Source organism: Periophthalmus magnuspinnatus, chromosome 21 (assembly GCF_009829125.3).
Source record: "Periophthalmus magnuspinnatus isolate fPerMag1 chromosome 21, fPerMag1.2.pri, whole genome shotgun sequence".
Taxonomy (NCBI): Eukaryota; Metazoa; Chordata; class Actinopteri; order Gobiiformes; family Gobiidae; genus Periophthalmus; species Periophthalmus magnuspinnatus.
In genome coordinates this window covers 382,501-399,343 of record NC_047146.1, presented here as the reverse complement: position 1 = coordinate 399,343, position 16,843 = coordinate 382,501, and the positions used below count along the sequence as shown (strand labels likewise).

Genomic DNA, 16,843 nt, shown 5'->3' with positions numbered 1-16,843 from the left:
ATGCTCTTGCTGGGTGGAGTACTGCAGTAGTACTTGGTGCTGTTGCCGGGTGGAGTAGTGGGTGTAGTTGTGTCGTTTCCTGTGCCTGTGACCACTTCCTCTTTACTTCAGCTCAAACCTGAGGCTGATCTGAGTCGAGCTCCTCGTTCTTCCTTTACACTTTTCCTGGATATTCCGGACATTTTGGAAGTTTTCCTGCAGTTTTTCTGCCTGTGACTTCGGCTCAAAGGTAAAACTCAAATATTTCATGTTTCTGCTGTGACTTAAAGGGGCAGTGTGTAACTTTCCTGGAGACACCACCTGTTTGTGTGTAACTCCTACTGTTCATTTCTGAACAACACAAATACCAAAACAGACAGAAAATGTAATGCCACAGTGCGGAACATGTCTCTCACAGTAAAGCGTCTCCATGGAGACCAGCAGGAGGCCAAACATGAAAAGTGCCAGAGTGCAGCTTTAAGAGACTGAACAAACTGTGAGATATTTGAGCTCGAACAAAACTCATCTAAAAGTTTGACCAGAGAAGAACATCGAGAAAATCAGTGAAGAAGAACTGGTTTATTTTCAAAAAACGTTTAGAACAAAACCAAAGAAAAGATGTATTTGATAAACTGATATATATATATATATATATATATATATATATATATATATATATATATATATATATATATATATATATATATATATATATATATATATATATATATATATATACTGATGTATCTGTCTGGAACAGTCTTGAGAGTAATAATAAAGAATCCAAGTCCATTTATGTTTAAGAAAAGCTTGATTTGTTTTGTTTCAATGAATGAAATAAATATTAAATAAATATTAAATAAATATTAAATTGAAATTGCGCAGACGTGATGTAAACGGGACTTTTAAACGCCGTGTTTTGGGTTTGTTTTATCTTAATCCTCTTCCTGTTTCTCGCGGCGTTTCAGAGAAATGTCCTTTTATGGCCTCAGCTTCATTTGAGGAAGCTCTGCTCAGTTAAAAATAAAGACAGGCTCAAAAGCACAAGGGCAGAAGTGAAGGCAGTATGTATGATACACACTTTAAATAAGCACACACACAAGCAAGCACACACATATACACCCCGACACACAGAGACATACACACATACACACACCCCCACATACACACACACACACACACACACCGGCTCTGCTCCATGAGTCTGTTTCATCAGTGCAGTTGTGTCAGAGCAGTGGACGTTGACGATGTGTTTTCTGGTGAAATTTACTTAACGGCACCAGATAAAGTGTGAACAGGACCAAGTACAGGCCCCGGGGCAGACCTTAGACCTTAGAGGAGCTCTGGTTTACATGAACAAACTGGTACAGTGGGGCAAAAAATATTTAGACCTGCACCAGGCCCCGAAGACTCAATCTGCAGTTAAGCAGCTCAGTGTGAAGAACTCAACTGTGGAGCAATTATTACAAAATAGAAGACAAGACACTGATAATCTCCCTCGATCTGAGGCTCCACCAAGACCTCACCCCGTGGGGTCAAAATGACACAAGAACAAAAACCCCAGAACCACACGGGGCGACCGAGTGAATGACCTGCAGAGAACTGGGACCAAAGTAACAAAGGGACCATCAGTAACACACTACACCACCAGGGACTCAAATCCTGCAGTGCCAGACGTGTCCCCTGATTAAGACAGGACATGTCCAGGCCCGTCTGAAGTTTGACAGAAGCATTTGGACGATCCAGAAGAGGATTGGGACAATGTCACATGGTCAGATCAAACCAAATTATAGAACTTTATAGTAAAAACTAAACTTGTCTTGTTTGGAGAAAGAATGCAGAGTCTCATCCAAAGAACATCAGACCTACTGTGAATCATGGGGGTGGAAACATCATGCTTTGGGGCTGTTTTTCAGCAAAGGGACCAGGACGACTGATCCGTGTAAAGGAAAGAATGAACGGGGCCATGTATCGTGAGATTTTGAGTGAAAACCTCCTTCCATCAGTGAGGACATTGAAGATGAAACGTGTCTGGGTCTTTCAGCGCGACAATGATCCAAACACACCGCCCGGGCAATGAAGGAGTGGGTTCGTATGAAGCATTTCAAGGTCCTGGAGTGGCCCAGTCTCCAGATCTCAACCCCTAGAAAATCTTTGGAGGGAGTTGAAAGTCCATGTTGCCCCAAAACATCACTGCTCTAGAGGAGATCTGCAGGAGGAACGGACCAAACTACAGCAACAGAGAAAACCTCTGGAGACAGAAAACGACCTGTCACTGCAACAAAGAGAATATAACAAAGTATGAGATGAACTTTTGTTATTGTCCAAATACTTATTTTACTGAGGAATTTACCAATAAATTGTTTAAAAATCCTATAATGTGATTTCCTGGATTCTTTCTCTCCGTTCTGTCTCTCATTGTTGAAGTGAGTCTCTTCATCTTTTTAAGTGGGTGAACTTGAACAACTGGAATGAATAAATACTTTTTTGCCCCACAGATAAGTAGGATTTAGACCAGCTGAGGCTGCCCCTCTGACACCTGTGTCACAGTACAACCTCTTTAGTAGAATGTTGTGGTCAATGGTGTCAAACTCTGCTGAGGTCCAACGCTGCACTGAGGTCCAACAGAACCAGGAGGTCTGGGGTGGGAGGTTTGGGCCTCCTTCTGTTTTAAGGGAGCTACAATATCAAGAGCGGTTTTCAGGGAGTGCACAGATCTGTCAACAAACTGATCACTTATTATTGGACTAAAGCGATTTCAGCAGGGTCACACAACAGGGTCACGCGACAGGGTCACACGACAGGGTCACGCGACAGGGTCACACGACAGGGTCACACAACAGGGTCACGCGACAGGGTCACACGACAGGGTCACACGACAGGGTCACGCGACAGGGTCACGCGACAGGGTCACACGACAGGGTCACGCGACAGGGTCACACGACAGGGTCACATGACATGTCCCTAAATATTGTCTCTATTATTTCTTTGAACTTTAAAATAGATTTTTCAGATATTGTTCTTTTATTATAGTTTTATTCTGTGGAGGATGATCTTTAAGGATCGACTGAATGGTGATGGTTCATTTCACATATTCACACTAAACTCACTGAAGCATCAAACCTAAACTTCAAAACATCCTTGATCTTTTGCTTTGGTCACTGCTCCTGACACAGCTGTGAAGTGAAACCCTCTGGGGGATTTGACCATGAAGCTCGTGGAGAGAGGGACGATGGTTTGAGCTCAAAGGGACCACCTCTGAGGACCAGAAAACATGTTTCATTATTTCAATTATTTTTTTTCTCCTCAAACAGGAGCCGCTCTGCTGCAGGAGAAATGAAGAGCTCCTACTCCCTCCTGCTCCTGGTGCTGATGCTCAGCTCTGGTGAGTACCACAGGCTCCAGATAGGTGCTCCCATAAACGTCACTAGAACCCCTGAGGTCTGGAGGTCCTGAATTCTAATTGGCCCTCGGCCTCTGGATCCAGCTCAGTTTGGAGCAGGTGTGTTTGGAGGTGTGTGTTATAGGTGTGTGTGTGTGTGTTACAGGTGTGTGTGTGTTACATGTGTTGTAGATGTGTTACATGTATGTTACATGTGTATTACATGTGCATTACATGTGCGTTACATGTGCGTTACATGTGTGTTACATTCGTGTTACGTGTGTGTTACATGTGTGTTATGTGTGTGTTACATGTGCGTCACGTGTGTGTTACATGTGTGTTACAGGTGTGTGTGAGGAGGTGTGTTACAGGTGTATTACATGTGTGTTACATGTGTGTTACAGGTGTGTTACAGGTGTGTTACATGTGCGTCACATGTGTGTTACAGGTGTGTTACATGTGTGTTACAGGTGTGTTGCAGGTGTGTTACATGTGTGTCACGTGTGTGTTACATGTGTGTTACAGGTGTGTGTGAGGAGGTGTGTTACATGTGCGTCACATGTGTGTTACATGTGTGTTACAGGTGTGTTACATGTGCGTCACATGTGTGTTACATGTGTGTTACAGGTGTGTGTGTGTGTGTGTGTTACAGGTGTGTGTGTGTTACATGTGTTGTAGATGCGTTACATGTGTGTTATAGGTGTGTGTGTGTTACAGGTGTGTGTGTGTTACATGTGTTGTAGATGTGTTACATGTGTGTTACAGGTGTGTTACAGGTGTGTTACATGTGCGTCACATGTGTGTTACATGTGTGTTACAGGTGTGTGTGAGGAGGTGTGTTCCAGAGCTCAAATCAACAGCTGCAGTGACTGCATCCGCACTGGACCCTTCTGCGCCTGGTGCCAACAGCTGGTCAGAACCTCCACCTCTCACTTCCTTGTCCCTAAATGTTCTGTGTGTGATGTGCAGCTGTCCATAGGGGGCGCCGACAGCACGCGGCACTTTGTTGTTGTTGATGATGTTTGCTAACGTGAAAGTCAGAGGACATGTTTCTTTTAAGTGGTTTTAGTTGAATATTGTGATTTAAAATGTGTAAATTATAACAGAATGATCCACAGAGATGAGAACCATAGAGACACAAGCTCAATAGGACTAGTTTAAAGTTTGACTCAGTGACATTCAAATCTCCTGTGACTAATTATATTTCTACATTCACTGTTTGTTTTATTTTAATATCTCCATGGAGATTTTTGTGTGTGTCACTCACCCTTTTGTAACTTGTGTCAGCGATGACTCAGTGACGTTAAAGCGTCTCTGAAAGGTCAAATGTCACGTCACTAAAAGGTCAAATGTCACGTCACTAAAAGGTCAAATGTCACGTCACTGAAACACACCTAAGGTCTGTGTGTGTGACGCAACGGAAATTACAGCAATTTTACCAAGTTTGGCTTTATTTTTAGTTTTTTTTAGATGAGGATTAGCAGAGTGGTTAGCCTGAGGTGGGATTAGCAGAGTGGTTAGCCTCAGGTGGTTTGGTGTCTCCTCTAGAACTTCACCAAAGCTGGAGAGCAGGAGGCGGTGCGTTGCGACACTGTGGCCAAACTGAGAACACGAGGATGTAACGGCGAGGACATCATCACCGTCATCAACCACAGAACTGTCGTCAAGGACCAACCCCTCAGCCAGACGTTTGACCAGAAAGAAAAGGAACCGGTCCAACTCAGACCCCAGGAGATACGGCTCAAACTCCGGCCTGGTAACACCTGACACACATATGCACCTGTCACACACACAGGTGAAGAGCCCCTGTCACACACACAGGTGAAGAGCCCCTGTCACACACACAGGTGAAGTGCCCCTGTCACACACACAGGTGAAGAGCCCCTGTCACACACACAGGTGAAGTGTCCCTGTCACACACACAGGTGAAGAGCCCCTGTCACACACACACAGGTGAAGTGTCCCTGTCACACACACAGGTGAAGAGCCCCTGTCACACACACAGGTGAAGAGCCCCTGTCACACACACAGGTGAAGAGCCCCTGTCACACACACACACACACACACAGGTGAAGAGCCCCTGTCACACACACAGGTGAAGTGTCCCTGTCACACACACAGGTGAAGTGTCCCTGTCACACACAGGTGAAGTGTCCCTGTCACACACAGGTGAAGAGCCCCTGTCACACACACACACACAGGTGAAGAGCCCCTGTCACACACACAGGTGAAGAGCCCCTGTCACACACACAGGTGAAGAGCCCCTGTCACACACACAGGTGAAGAGCCCCTGTCACACACACAGGTGAAGTGTCCCTGTCACACACAGGTGAAGAGCCCCTGTCACACACACAGGTGAAGTGTCCCTGTCACACACACAGGTGAAGAGCCCCTGTCACACACACACAGGTGAAGTGTCCCTGTCACACACACAGGTGAAGAGCCCCTGTCACACACACAGGTGAAGAGCCCCTGTCACACACACAGGTGAAGAGCCCCTGTCACACACACACACACACAGGTGAAGAGCCCCTGTCACACACACAGGTGAAGTGTCCCTGTCACACACACAGGTGAAGTGTCCCTGTCACACACAGGTGAAGTGTCCCTGTCACACACAGGTGAAGAGCCCCTGTCACACACACACACACAGGTGAAGAGCCCCTGTCACACACACAGGTGAAGAGCCCCTGTCACACACACACAGGTGAAGAGCCCCTGTCACACACACAGGTGAAGAGCCCCTGTCACACACACAGGTGAAGTGTCCCTCTCACACACACAGGTGAAGAGCCCCTGTCACACACACAGGTGAAGTGTCCCTGTCACACACACAGGTGAAGAGCCCCTGTCACACACACAGGTGAAGTGTCCCTCTCACACACACAGGTGAAGAGCCCCTGTCACACACACAGGTGAAGTGTCCCTCTCACACACACAGGTGAAGAGCCCCTGTCACACACACAGGTGAAGTGTCCCTGTCACACACACAGGTGAAGAGCCCCTGTCACACACACAGGTGAAGTGTCCCTGTCACACACACAGGTGAAGAGCCCCTGTCACACACACAGGTGAAGTGTCCCTCTCACACACACAGGTGAAGAGCCCCTGTCACACACACACACACACAGGTGAAGAGCCCCTGTCACACACACAGGTGAAGAGCCCCTGTCACACACACAGGTGAAGAGCCCCTGTCACACACACACAGGTGAAGAGCCCCTGTCACACACACAGGTGAAGAGCCCCTGTCACACACACAGGTGAAGAGCCCCTGTCACACACACAGGTGAAGAGCCCCTGTCACACACACAGGTGAAGAGCCCCTGTCACACACACACAGGTGAAGAGCCCCTGTCACACACACAGGTGAAGAGCCCCTGTCACACACACAGGTGAAGTGTCTCACACTCTTGTACAGGTGTCTCATGTTGCCCGCGCCCTCTGTCCACAGGGTTGCCGGTCTCGTTCTCGGTGCACTTTAAGCAGGTGCAGGGGTATCCTGTGGACCTGTACTACCTCATGGACCTCTCCTTCTCCATGAACGACGACCTGCAGAACGTCAAGAAGCTCGGAAACCAACTCTTCACCGCCCTGGAGGCCATCACACAACACGGACGCATCGGTACTGAACCAGGACTAAACCAGGACCAAACCAGGACTAAACCAGGACTGAACCAGGACTAAACCAGGACTGAACCAGGACTGAACCAGGACTGAACCAGGACTGAACCAGGACTGAACCAGGACTAAACCAGGACTGAACCAGGACTGAACCAGGACTGAACCAGGACTGAACCAGGACTGAACCAGGACTGAACCAGGACTGAACCAGGACTAAACCAGGACTGAACCAGGACTGAACCAGGACTGAACCAGGACTAAACCAGGACTGAACCAGGACTGAACCAGGACTAAACCAGGACTGAACCAGGACTGAACCAGGACTAAAACCAGGACTGAACCAGGACTAAAGCAGGACTGAACCAGGACTGAACCAGGACTGAACCAGGACTGAACCAGGACCAAACCAGGACTAAACCAGGCCTGTGTGGTCTTTTGCAGGTTTCGGGGCCTTCGTGGATAAGACCGTTCTCCCGTTCACGAACACAAACCCTCAGAAGCTGCAGAAACCATGTGACAATTCGTTGGTGGCGTGCCAGGCGGCGTTCGGGTACCGCCACGTCCTCAGCCTCACCCAGAGCAAGGAGCAGTTTAGGATCGAGGTCGACAAACAGCACATCTCTGGAAACCTGGACTCTCCTGAGGGAAGTCTGGACGCCATGATGCAGGCCACGGTGTGCGGGGTGAGCAGAGAGAAGCCCGACGGCCGCCCAGTCACAATCCAGTCATGACGTCACGCCGGGGGGGTTCTGCGTGGATGTCTATGGCGACACGATGCACATATTAACTCAAACAAGATAGTCAAAACTGAAGAAAAAATCCAAAAGTGATTTAAAGACTCTGGTCAGACGAGCTCATGGTGTTTAGAGTTTGATTTACAGAAAAAGGTCAAAGTGACTCACTGAAAAACTGTTGGCTAATGCTAATGCTAAGGCTAATGCTAAGGCTAATGCTAAGGCTAATGCTAAGGCTAACTAGCTCGTGACTGTGATGTCTGAGAGGGACTTGTTTAACAGCATAAATCAGCTGACCTGTCGTAGTACAGATAAGACAGTTCTTTACGGTCAGATTGTGTCAAAACAAAGCTCAGATTAAGAGCTCCAGACAGAGCAGTGCCTCCAGTTAGCGTCACACCCCCAGTCGAGTGTTGATGACATCATCTGCAGCGTATCAGTGCACACAAATGATAATCAGCTTTAATGCAGACCCATTGTATTTGTGTCTGTTATAAACTAAGGGGCGTTGCCTTCAACAGCCTCGCTCCTGATTGGCTCATTGGTTGCTATGATACTTGAGGTCAATACCAAATATGGTGTGAAATGAGACAGAGTAGTGCATTATGGGATGTTTAAAATAAATAAACCTACCTCCCTCTGTTCTCGGGGCAGGATCGGATCGGCTGGAGGAACAGCAGCACGCGGCTCCTCGTCCTCACCACAGACGCTGGATTCCACATGGCCGGAGACGGGAAGCTCGCCGGAATTCTGGAGCCAAACGATGAACGCTGCCATCTTCACAACAACCTGTACACCAGCAGCAGCAACACGGTACTGAAGGGTTTCACCGGGATCTGAACCGGTCTAACCACAGACTGAGGTTCAACCCTCCTCTGGAGCAGGACAGACCTAGAGTAGGATCTGACCCGGTTTTGGTCTTTCAGGACTATCCCTCCGTGGGACAACTCGCTCTGCAGCTGGAGAAACAAAACATTCAACCCATTTTTGCTGTGACCGATGAAGTTTACGACATCTACCAGGTACTAGACCAGGACTAGACCAGGACTAGACCGGGACTAGACCGGGACTAGACCGGGACTAGACCGGGACTAAACCAGGACTAAACCAGGACTAGACCGGGACTAGGCCGGGACTAGACCGGGACTAGACCGGGACTAGACCAGGACTAGACCAGGACTAGACCAGGACTAGACCAGGACTAGACCAGGACTAGACCAGGACTAAACCAGGACTAGACCAGGACTAGACCAGGACTAGACCAGGACTAGGCCGGGACTAGACCAGGACTAGACCGGGACTAGACCAGGACTAGACCAGGACTAGACCAGGACTAGACCAGGACTACACCAGGACTAGACCGGGACTAGACCAGGACTAGACCAGGACTAGACAGGACTAGACCAGGACTAAACCAGGACTCCTTCCTCATGTTGCTTCATGCTTTTTCAGGAGCTGTCAAAGATGATTCCCAAATCTGTGGTGGGACGTCTCTCGGCCGACTCCAGCAACGTGGTCAAACTCATCACAGACGCCTACAACGTGAGTCAGATGCCCTCCCCGTGTGTCAGGGTCGTAGCGCTCGGCACGGGGGACCAAAGATACAGAACTCGAGGAAAGTTTAACGGTGTTTATTTACAAAGTGCAAAAAGTGAATGTGGGTCAGTCGGTGAGTCGGGGGGCGGGACGGGGGGCGGGACGGGGGGCGGGACGGGGGGCGGGACGGTGGGCGGGACGGGGGCGGGATGGGGGCGGGACGGGGGCGGGACGGGGGCGGGGCGTGGTCCAGGGGCGGAGCGTGAGGAGCAGAGTCTGAGACGGGACGGACTGGACCGGTAAAGAAGAGCAGGGTTGGAGGTGGGAGAGCTGAGCGGGTCCAGGGAGCGGGACCTGGTGAGGAGTAAAAGTATAGAATACCACAGAGATACGCGGACGATCTGGCCCTGAGTGTCAGGTCCTGGCTCCTCTTATTCGATTAGCCCCAGGTGTGTGTGGGAGGAGCCTAACTCTAGACTCAGACACGTGAGGGAGATAGGACGACAAACAAGGACAGACCAGGATCATGACAGTCAGATGCCCTCCCGGTGTGTCAGATGCCCTCCCGGTGTGTCAGATGCCCTCCCGGTGTGTCAGATGCCCTCTCTTTGTGTTTCAGAGTCTCTCGTCTAAAGTGACCCTGACTCATGGACCACTGCCTGAAAATGTCCAGGTGACGTATTCTCCAAAGTGTGACGACCCCGGACCCAGCGGAGGGAGCACCGGAGTGTGTAATGGAGTACAGCAGGGGAAAGAGGTACTACTACTACTACTACTACTACTACTACTACTACTACTACTACTACTACTACTACTACTACTACTACTACTACTACTACTGCTGCTACTACCACCGCTCCTGTACTTCTACTGTGTGTTTTGTGCGTTCCAGATCACATTTGAGGTGCAGGTTGTGTCGTCCTCGTGCCTCTCCTCTCCACAGACCTTCTCCATCAGCCCTCTGGGGATCAAAGACTCTCTGACCGTGACTGTGGAGAGCGACTGCGACTGCAAGTGTCATGACAAACTGCAGGGGGCGCTGCACCCACACTGCAGCTTCCAGGGGACAGTGGAATGTGGCATGTGCAGGTACTAAACCAGGACTAAACCAGGACTGAACCAGGACTGAACCAGGACTGAACCAGGACTAAACCAGGACTGAACCAGGACTAAACCAGGACTGAACCAGGACTAAACCAGGTCTAAACCAGGACTAAACCAGGTCTAAACCAGGTCTAAACCAGGACTAAACCAGGACTAAACCAGGAGTCGACAAACACATTTTTAAATGTCTTTAAAGGCGTCTGTTCTCTGCAGGTGCACCGAGGGCTTCCTGGGGCAGTTCTGTAACTGCTCGTCGGACCGTCGCGCTCAGACTGAGTCCTGTCGCCGTGACAACGGGACGGAGTGCGAGGGGCGGGGCACCTGCGTGTGCGGCCGCTGTCAGTGCCACTCCAAACCCTCTGGAACGTTCTACCATGGAGCATTCTGCGAGTGCGACGACGAGCAGTGTGACTACCACCTCAACGAGCTGTGTGCAGGTGAACAGCGCCCCCTGCAGCCATAACACACTCCCCTTTAAACACACTCCCCTTTAAACACACTCCCCTTTAAACACACTCCCCTTTAAACTCACTCCCCTTTAAACACACTCCCCTTTAAACTCACTCCCCTTTAAACTCACCCCCCTTTAAACTCACTCCCCTTTAAACTCACCCCCCTTTAAACTCACCCCCCTTTAAACACACTCCCCTTTAAACTCACCCCCCTTTAAACTTACCCCCCTTTAAACTCACCCCCCTTTAAACTCACCCCCCTTTAAACTCACCCCCCTTTAAACTCACTCCCCTTTAAACCTACTCCCCTTTAAACTCACCCCCCTTTAAACTCACCCCCCTTTAAACACACTCCCCTTTAAACTCACCCCCCTTTAAACTCACCCCCCTTTAAACTCACCCCCCTTTAAACTCACTCCCCTTTAAACTCACTCCCCTTTAAACTCACCCCCCTTTAAACACACTCCCCTTTAAACTCACCCCCCTTTAAACTCACCCCCCTTTAAACTCACCCCCCTTTAAACTCACCCCCCTTTAAACACACTCCCCTTTAAACTCACCCCCCTTTAAACTCACCCCCCTTTAAACACACTCCCCTTTAAACTCACCCCCCTTTAAACACACTCCCCTTTAAACTCACCCCCCTTTAAACTCACCCCCCTTTAAACACACTCCCCTTTAAACTCACCCCCCTTTAAACTCACCCCCCTTTAAACACACTCCCCTTTAAACTCACCCCCCTTTAAACACACTCCCCTTTAAACTCACCCCCCTTTAAACACACTCCCCTTTAAACTCACCCCCCTTTAAACACACTCCCCTTTAAACTCACTCCCCTTTAAACTCACCCCCCTTTAAACACACTCCCCTTTAAACTCACCCCCCTTTAAACACACTCCCCTTTAAACTCACCCCCCTTTAAACTCACTCCCCTTTAAACCTACTCCCCTTTAAACACACTCCCCTTTAAAAACACTCCCCTTTAAACACACTCCCCTTTAAACTCACTCCCGTTAAACACACTCCCATTTAAGGGGGGGGATGTGCATGTATTTCTATAGCAGAATGTTCAGCAGTTACTATGGAGACACGTACACAGACACTGCCAAAAAACGTTTTAAGATCGTCTAAAAACTCCAGAAAAATCCCAAAGTGATTTAAACAGCTCATGTTCAGGAATCTGTAATCAATCACTGAGAAACTGTGGGCTAACGCTAACGCTAACGCTAACGCTAATGCTAACGCTAATGCTAATGCTAATGCTAATGACTGTCATGTCCTTTGAGCACAGATCAGCTCAACTGTTGGAGTTCAGATGAATCAGTTCTTTATTGTGTTAAAATCAAACTCAGAGCTTCAGACAGAGCGGTGCCTACAGTTAGCATCACACCCCATCAGCTGCACAGTATCAGTTCACACGCCCACTCTGCCCCCTGCAGGTAAAGGCAAATGCCACTGCGGCAAGTGCCAGTGCAACCCCGGGTACGAGGGCGACGCGTGTCAGTGCGCCGTGTCCAGAGAGAGCTGCACCCGCAACGGCGCCGAGTGCAACGGGCGCGGCACCTGCAAATGTAACGCCTGCGAATGTGACAGCGGGTACCTGCCCCCCCTCTGCCTACTGTGCCCGTCCTGCCCCGACCCCTGCAACGCCAAGCTGTGAGACAACGCACGAGACACATGAGACACGCACGAGACACATGAGACAACGCACGAGACACATGAGACACGCACGAGACACATGAGACACGCACGAGACACATGAGACACGCACGAGACACATGAGACACGCACGAGACACATGAGACACGCACGAGACACACGAGACAAATGAGACACACGAGACACATGAGACACGCACGAGACACTCACATGAGACACGCACGAGACACATGAGACACACGAGACACATGAGACACGCACGAGACACATGAGACACACACGAGAGACGCACGAGACACATGAGACACGCACGAGACACTCACATGAGACACGCACGAGACACATGAGACACACACGAGACACATGAGACAACGCACGAGACACATGAGACACACACGAGACACATGAGACACACGAGACACATGAGACACACACGAGACACATGAGACACACGAGACACATGAGACACGCACGAGACACATGAGACAACGCACGAGACACATGAGACACACACGAGACACATGAGACACACACGAGACACATGAGACACACGAGACACATGAGACACGCACGAGACACATGAGACACGCACGAGACACATGAGACACGCACGAGACACATGAGACACACGAGACACATGAGACACGCACGAGACACACGAGACAAATGAGACACACGAGACACATGAGACACGCACGAGACACATGAGACACACACGAGAGACGCACGAGACACATGAGACACGCACGAGACACTCACATGAGACACGCACGAGACACATGAGACACACACGAGAGACGCACGAGACACATGAGACACGCACGAGACACATGAGACACGCACGAGACACTCACATGAGACAACGCACGAGACACATGAGACAACGCACGAGACACATGAGACACACACGAGAGACGCACGAGACACATGAGACACGCACGAGACACACGAGACAAATGAGACACACGAGACACATGAGACACGCACGAGACACATGAGACACTCACATGAGACACGGACGAGACACACGAGACACATGAGACACACATGCACTGGTCCTGTCACACACAGGTGCACTGGTCCTGTCACACACAGGTGCAGTGGCCCTGTCACACACAGGTGCAGTGGTCCTGTCACACACAGGTGCAGTGGTCCTGTCACACACAGGTGCAGTGGCCCTGTCACACACAGGTGCAGTGGCCCTGTCACACACAGGTGCAGTGGCCCTGTCACACACAGGTGCAGTGGCCCTGTCACACACAGGTGCAGTGGCCCTGTCACACACAGGTGCAGTGGCCCTGTCACACACAGGTGCAGTGGTCCTGTCACACACAGGTGCAGTGGCCCTGTCACACACAGGTGCAGTGGTCCTGTCACACACAGGTGCAGTGGTCCTGTCACACACAGGTGCAGTGGTCCTGTCACACACAGGTGCAGTGGTCCTGTCACACATGTGTGTCTGTCTCAGGAGCTGTGTGGAGTGCCTGGCTTTTGACGTCGGTCCGTTTAAGAAGAACTGCTCGGTGGCCTGCAGTTCAGTGTCTCACCAGAAGGTGCCGCACTTGGGCAACGCGAGACACTGTGAGCTGAAGGACTCAGAGGGCTGCTGGGTCCGGTACCGACTCCAGCAACTGGTGGGACGAGACCGGTACAGCGCCGACGTCCTGGAACAGAGAGGTACTCACAGAGAGGTACTCACTGAGAGGTACTCACTGAGAGGTACTCACAGAGAGGTACTCACAGAGAGGTACTAACAGAGAGGTACTAACAGAGAGGTACTAACAGAGAGGTACTCACAGAGAGGTACTCACAGAGAGGTACTAACAGAGAGGTACTAACAGAGAGGTACTCACTGAGAGGTACTCACTGAGAGGTACTCACAGAGAGGTACTCACTGAGAGGTACTCACAGAGAGGTACTCACTGAGAGGTACTAACAGAGAGGTACTCACTGAGAGGTACTCACTGAGAGGTACTCACAGAGAGGTACTCACTGAGAGGTACTCACAGAGAGGTACTAACAGAGAGGTACTCACTGAGAGGTACTAACAGAGAGGTACTCACTGAGAGGTACTAACAGAGAGGTACTCACAGAGAGGTACTCACAGAGAGGTACTAACAGAGAGGTACTAACAGAGAGGTACTCACTGAGAGGTACTAACAGAGAGGTACTCACAGAGAGGTACTCACAGAGAGGTACTAACAGAGAGGTACTAACAGAGAGGTACTCACTGAGAGGTACTCACTGAGAGGTACTCACAGAGAGGTACTCACTGAGAGGTACTCACAGAGAGGTACTCACTGAGAGGTACTCACAGAGAGGTACTCACTGAGAGGTACTAACAGAGAGGTACTCACTGAGAGGTACTCACTGAGAGGTACTAACAGAGAGGTACTAACAGAGAGGTACTAACAGAGAGGTACTAACAGAGAGGTACTCACAGGAACTGATACAACAACATGGAGACGCCATGTTTAGAGAGTGTTCTAGACTGTGATGAAGAGGAGGGAGTGTTCTAGACTGTGATGAAGAGGAGGGAGTGTTCTAGACTGTGATGAAGAGGAGGGAGTGTTCTAGACTGTGATGAAGAGGAGGGAGTGTTCTAGACTGTGATGAAGAGGAGGGAGTGTTCTAGACTGTGATGAAGAGGAGGGAGTGTTCTAGACTGTGATGAAGAGGAGGGAGTGTTCTAGACTGTGATGAAGAGGAGGGAGTGTTCTAGACTGTGATGAAGAGGAGGGAGTGTTCTAGACTGTGATGAAGAGGAGGGAGTGTTCTAGACTGTGATGAAGAGGAGGGAGTGTTCTAGACTGTGATGAAGAGGAGGGAGTGTTCTAGACTGTGATGAAGAGGAGGGAGTGTTCTAGACTGTGATGAAGAGGAGGGAGTGTTCTAGACTGTGATGAAGAGGAGGGAGTGTTCTAGACTGTGATGAAGAGGAGGGAGTGTTCTAGACTGTGATGAAGAGGAGGGAGTGTTCTAGACTGTGATGAAGAGGAGGGAGTGTTCTAGACTGTGATGAAGAGGAGGGAGTGTTCTAGACTGTGATGAAGAGGAGGGAGTGTTCTAGACTGTGATGAAGAGGAGGGAGTGTTCTAGACTGTGATGAAGAGGAGGGAGTGTTCTAGACTGTGATGAAGAGGAGGGAGTGTTCTAGACTGTGAGGAAGAGGAGGGAGTGTTCTAGACTGTGATGAAGAGGAGGGAGTGTTCTAGACTGTGATGAAGAGGAGGGAGTGTTCTAGACTGTGATGAAGAGGAGGGAGTGTTCTAGACTGTGATGAAGAGGAGGGAGTGTTCTAGACTGTGAGGAAGAGGAGGGAGTGTTCTAGACTGTGATGAAGAGGAGTGAGGGAGTGTTCTAGACTGTGATGAAGAGGAGGGAGTGTTCTAGACTGTGAAGAAGAGGAGGGAGTGTTCTAGACTGTGATGAAGAGGAGGGAGTGTTCTAGACTGTGATGAAGAGGAGGGAGTGTTCTAGACTGTGATGAAGAGGAGGGAGGTGATCTTTGTGAAGTCCGGTGCCTGAGTGACCCTGATGCCCTCCCGCAGACTGCCCTCCGAGCCTCGTGGCCATCGTGGCGGCGTCCGTGGCGTCCGTGGCTCTCGTGGGCATTTTGCTCCTCCTCCTCGTGAAGCTGCTCCTCTACATGAGGGACCTCAAGGAGTTCAGGAGGTTTGAGAACGAGAAGAAGAAGTCCAGATGGGCTCAGGTCAGTCCTCCTCTGCACCATGTGACCCTCCTCTGACCCTCCTCTGCACCATGTGACCCTCCTCTGACCCTCCTCTGCACCACCTGACCCTCCTCTGACCCTCCTCTGCACCATCTGACCCCGCTCTGACCCTCCTCTGCACCATGTGACCCCCTCTGCACCATCTGACCCCCCTCTCCTCTGACCCTCCTCTGCACCATCTGACCCCCCTCTCCTCTGACCCTCCTCTGCACCATCTGACCCTCCTCTGACCCTCCTCTGCACCATGTGACCCTCCTCTGCACCATGTGACCCTCCTCTGCACCATGTGACCCTCCTCTGCACCATCTGACCCCCTCTGCACCATTTGACCCCCCTCTCCTCTGACCCTCCTCTGACCCTCCTCTGCACCATGTGACCCCCCTCTGCACCATGTGACCCTCCTCTGCACCATGTGACCCTCCTCTGACCCTCTCCTCTTTTCTCTGTTTTTCAGGCTGATAATCCTCTGTTTAAAAATGCCACCACCACCGTCACCAACCCGACCTTCACCGGAGAGTGACAGATGCCCTCCCCGTGTGTCAGATGCCCTCCCTCTGTGTGTCAGATGCCCTCCCCGTGTGTCAGATGCCCTCCCTCTGTGTGTCAGATGCCCTCCCCCTGTGTGTCAGATGCCCTCCCT

The 16,843-nt window shown here is 50.3% G+C and overlaps 1 protein-coding gene across 1 annotated transcript in view; it reads left to right on the top strand.

The window, feature by feature from the left end:
- The first annotated feature begins 171 nt into the window (after nucleotides 1-171).
- The window catches only part of itgb2 (integrin, beta 2), a 17,143-nt gene continuing 471 nt past the window's right edge, over nucleotides 172-16,843 (top strand). Inside the window, exons 1-16 of the mRNA XM_033987072.2 lie at nucleotides 172-229; nucleotides 3,294-3,364; nucleotides 4,182-4,273; nucleotides 4,910-5,117; nucleotides 6,816-6,986; nucleotides 7,427-7,668; nucleotides 8,374-8,532; nucleotides 8,646-8,741; nucleotides 9,172-9,261; nucleotides 9,875-10,012; nucleotides 10,148-10,344; nucleotides 10,573-10,796; nucleotides 12,251-12,467; nucleotides 13,939-14,147; nucleotides 16,022-16,182; nucleotides 16,658-16,843. The exon at nucleotides 16,658-16,843 is cut by the window's right edge and continues 471 nt beyond it. Of these exons, the coding sequence (XP_033842963.1) occupies nucleotides 3,316-3,364; nucleotides 4,182-4,273; nucleotides 4,910-5,117; nucleotides 6,816-6,986; nucleotides 7,427-7,668; nucleotides 8,374-8,532; nucleotides 8,646-8,741; nucleotides 9,172-9,261; nucleotides 9,875-10,012; nucleotides 10,148-10,344; nucleotides 10,573-10,796; nucleotides 12,251-12,467; nucleotides 13,939-14,147; nucleotides 16,022-16,182; nucleotides 16,658-16,723 (2,319 nt within the window). The 5' untranslated portion in view covers nucleotides 172-229; nucleotides 3,294-3,315 and the 3' untranslated portion in view covers nucleotides 16,724-16,843. The remainder of the gene's footprint in view (nucleotides 230-3,293; nucleotides 3,365-4,181; nucleotides 4,274-4,909; nucleotides 5,118-6,815; nucleotides 6,987-7,426; nucleotides 7,669-8,373; nucleotides 8,533-8,645; nucleotides 8,742-9,171; nucleotides 9,262-9,874; nucleotides 10,013-10,147; nucleotides 10,345-10,572; nucleotides 10,797-12,250; nucleotides 12,468-13,938; nucleotides 14,148-16,021; nucleotides 16,183-16,657) is intronic.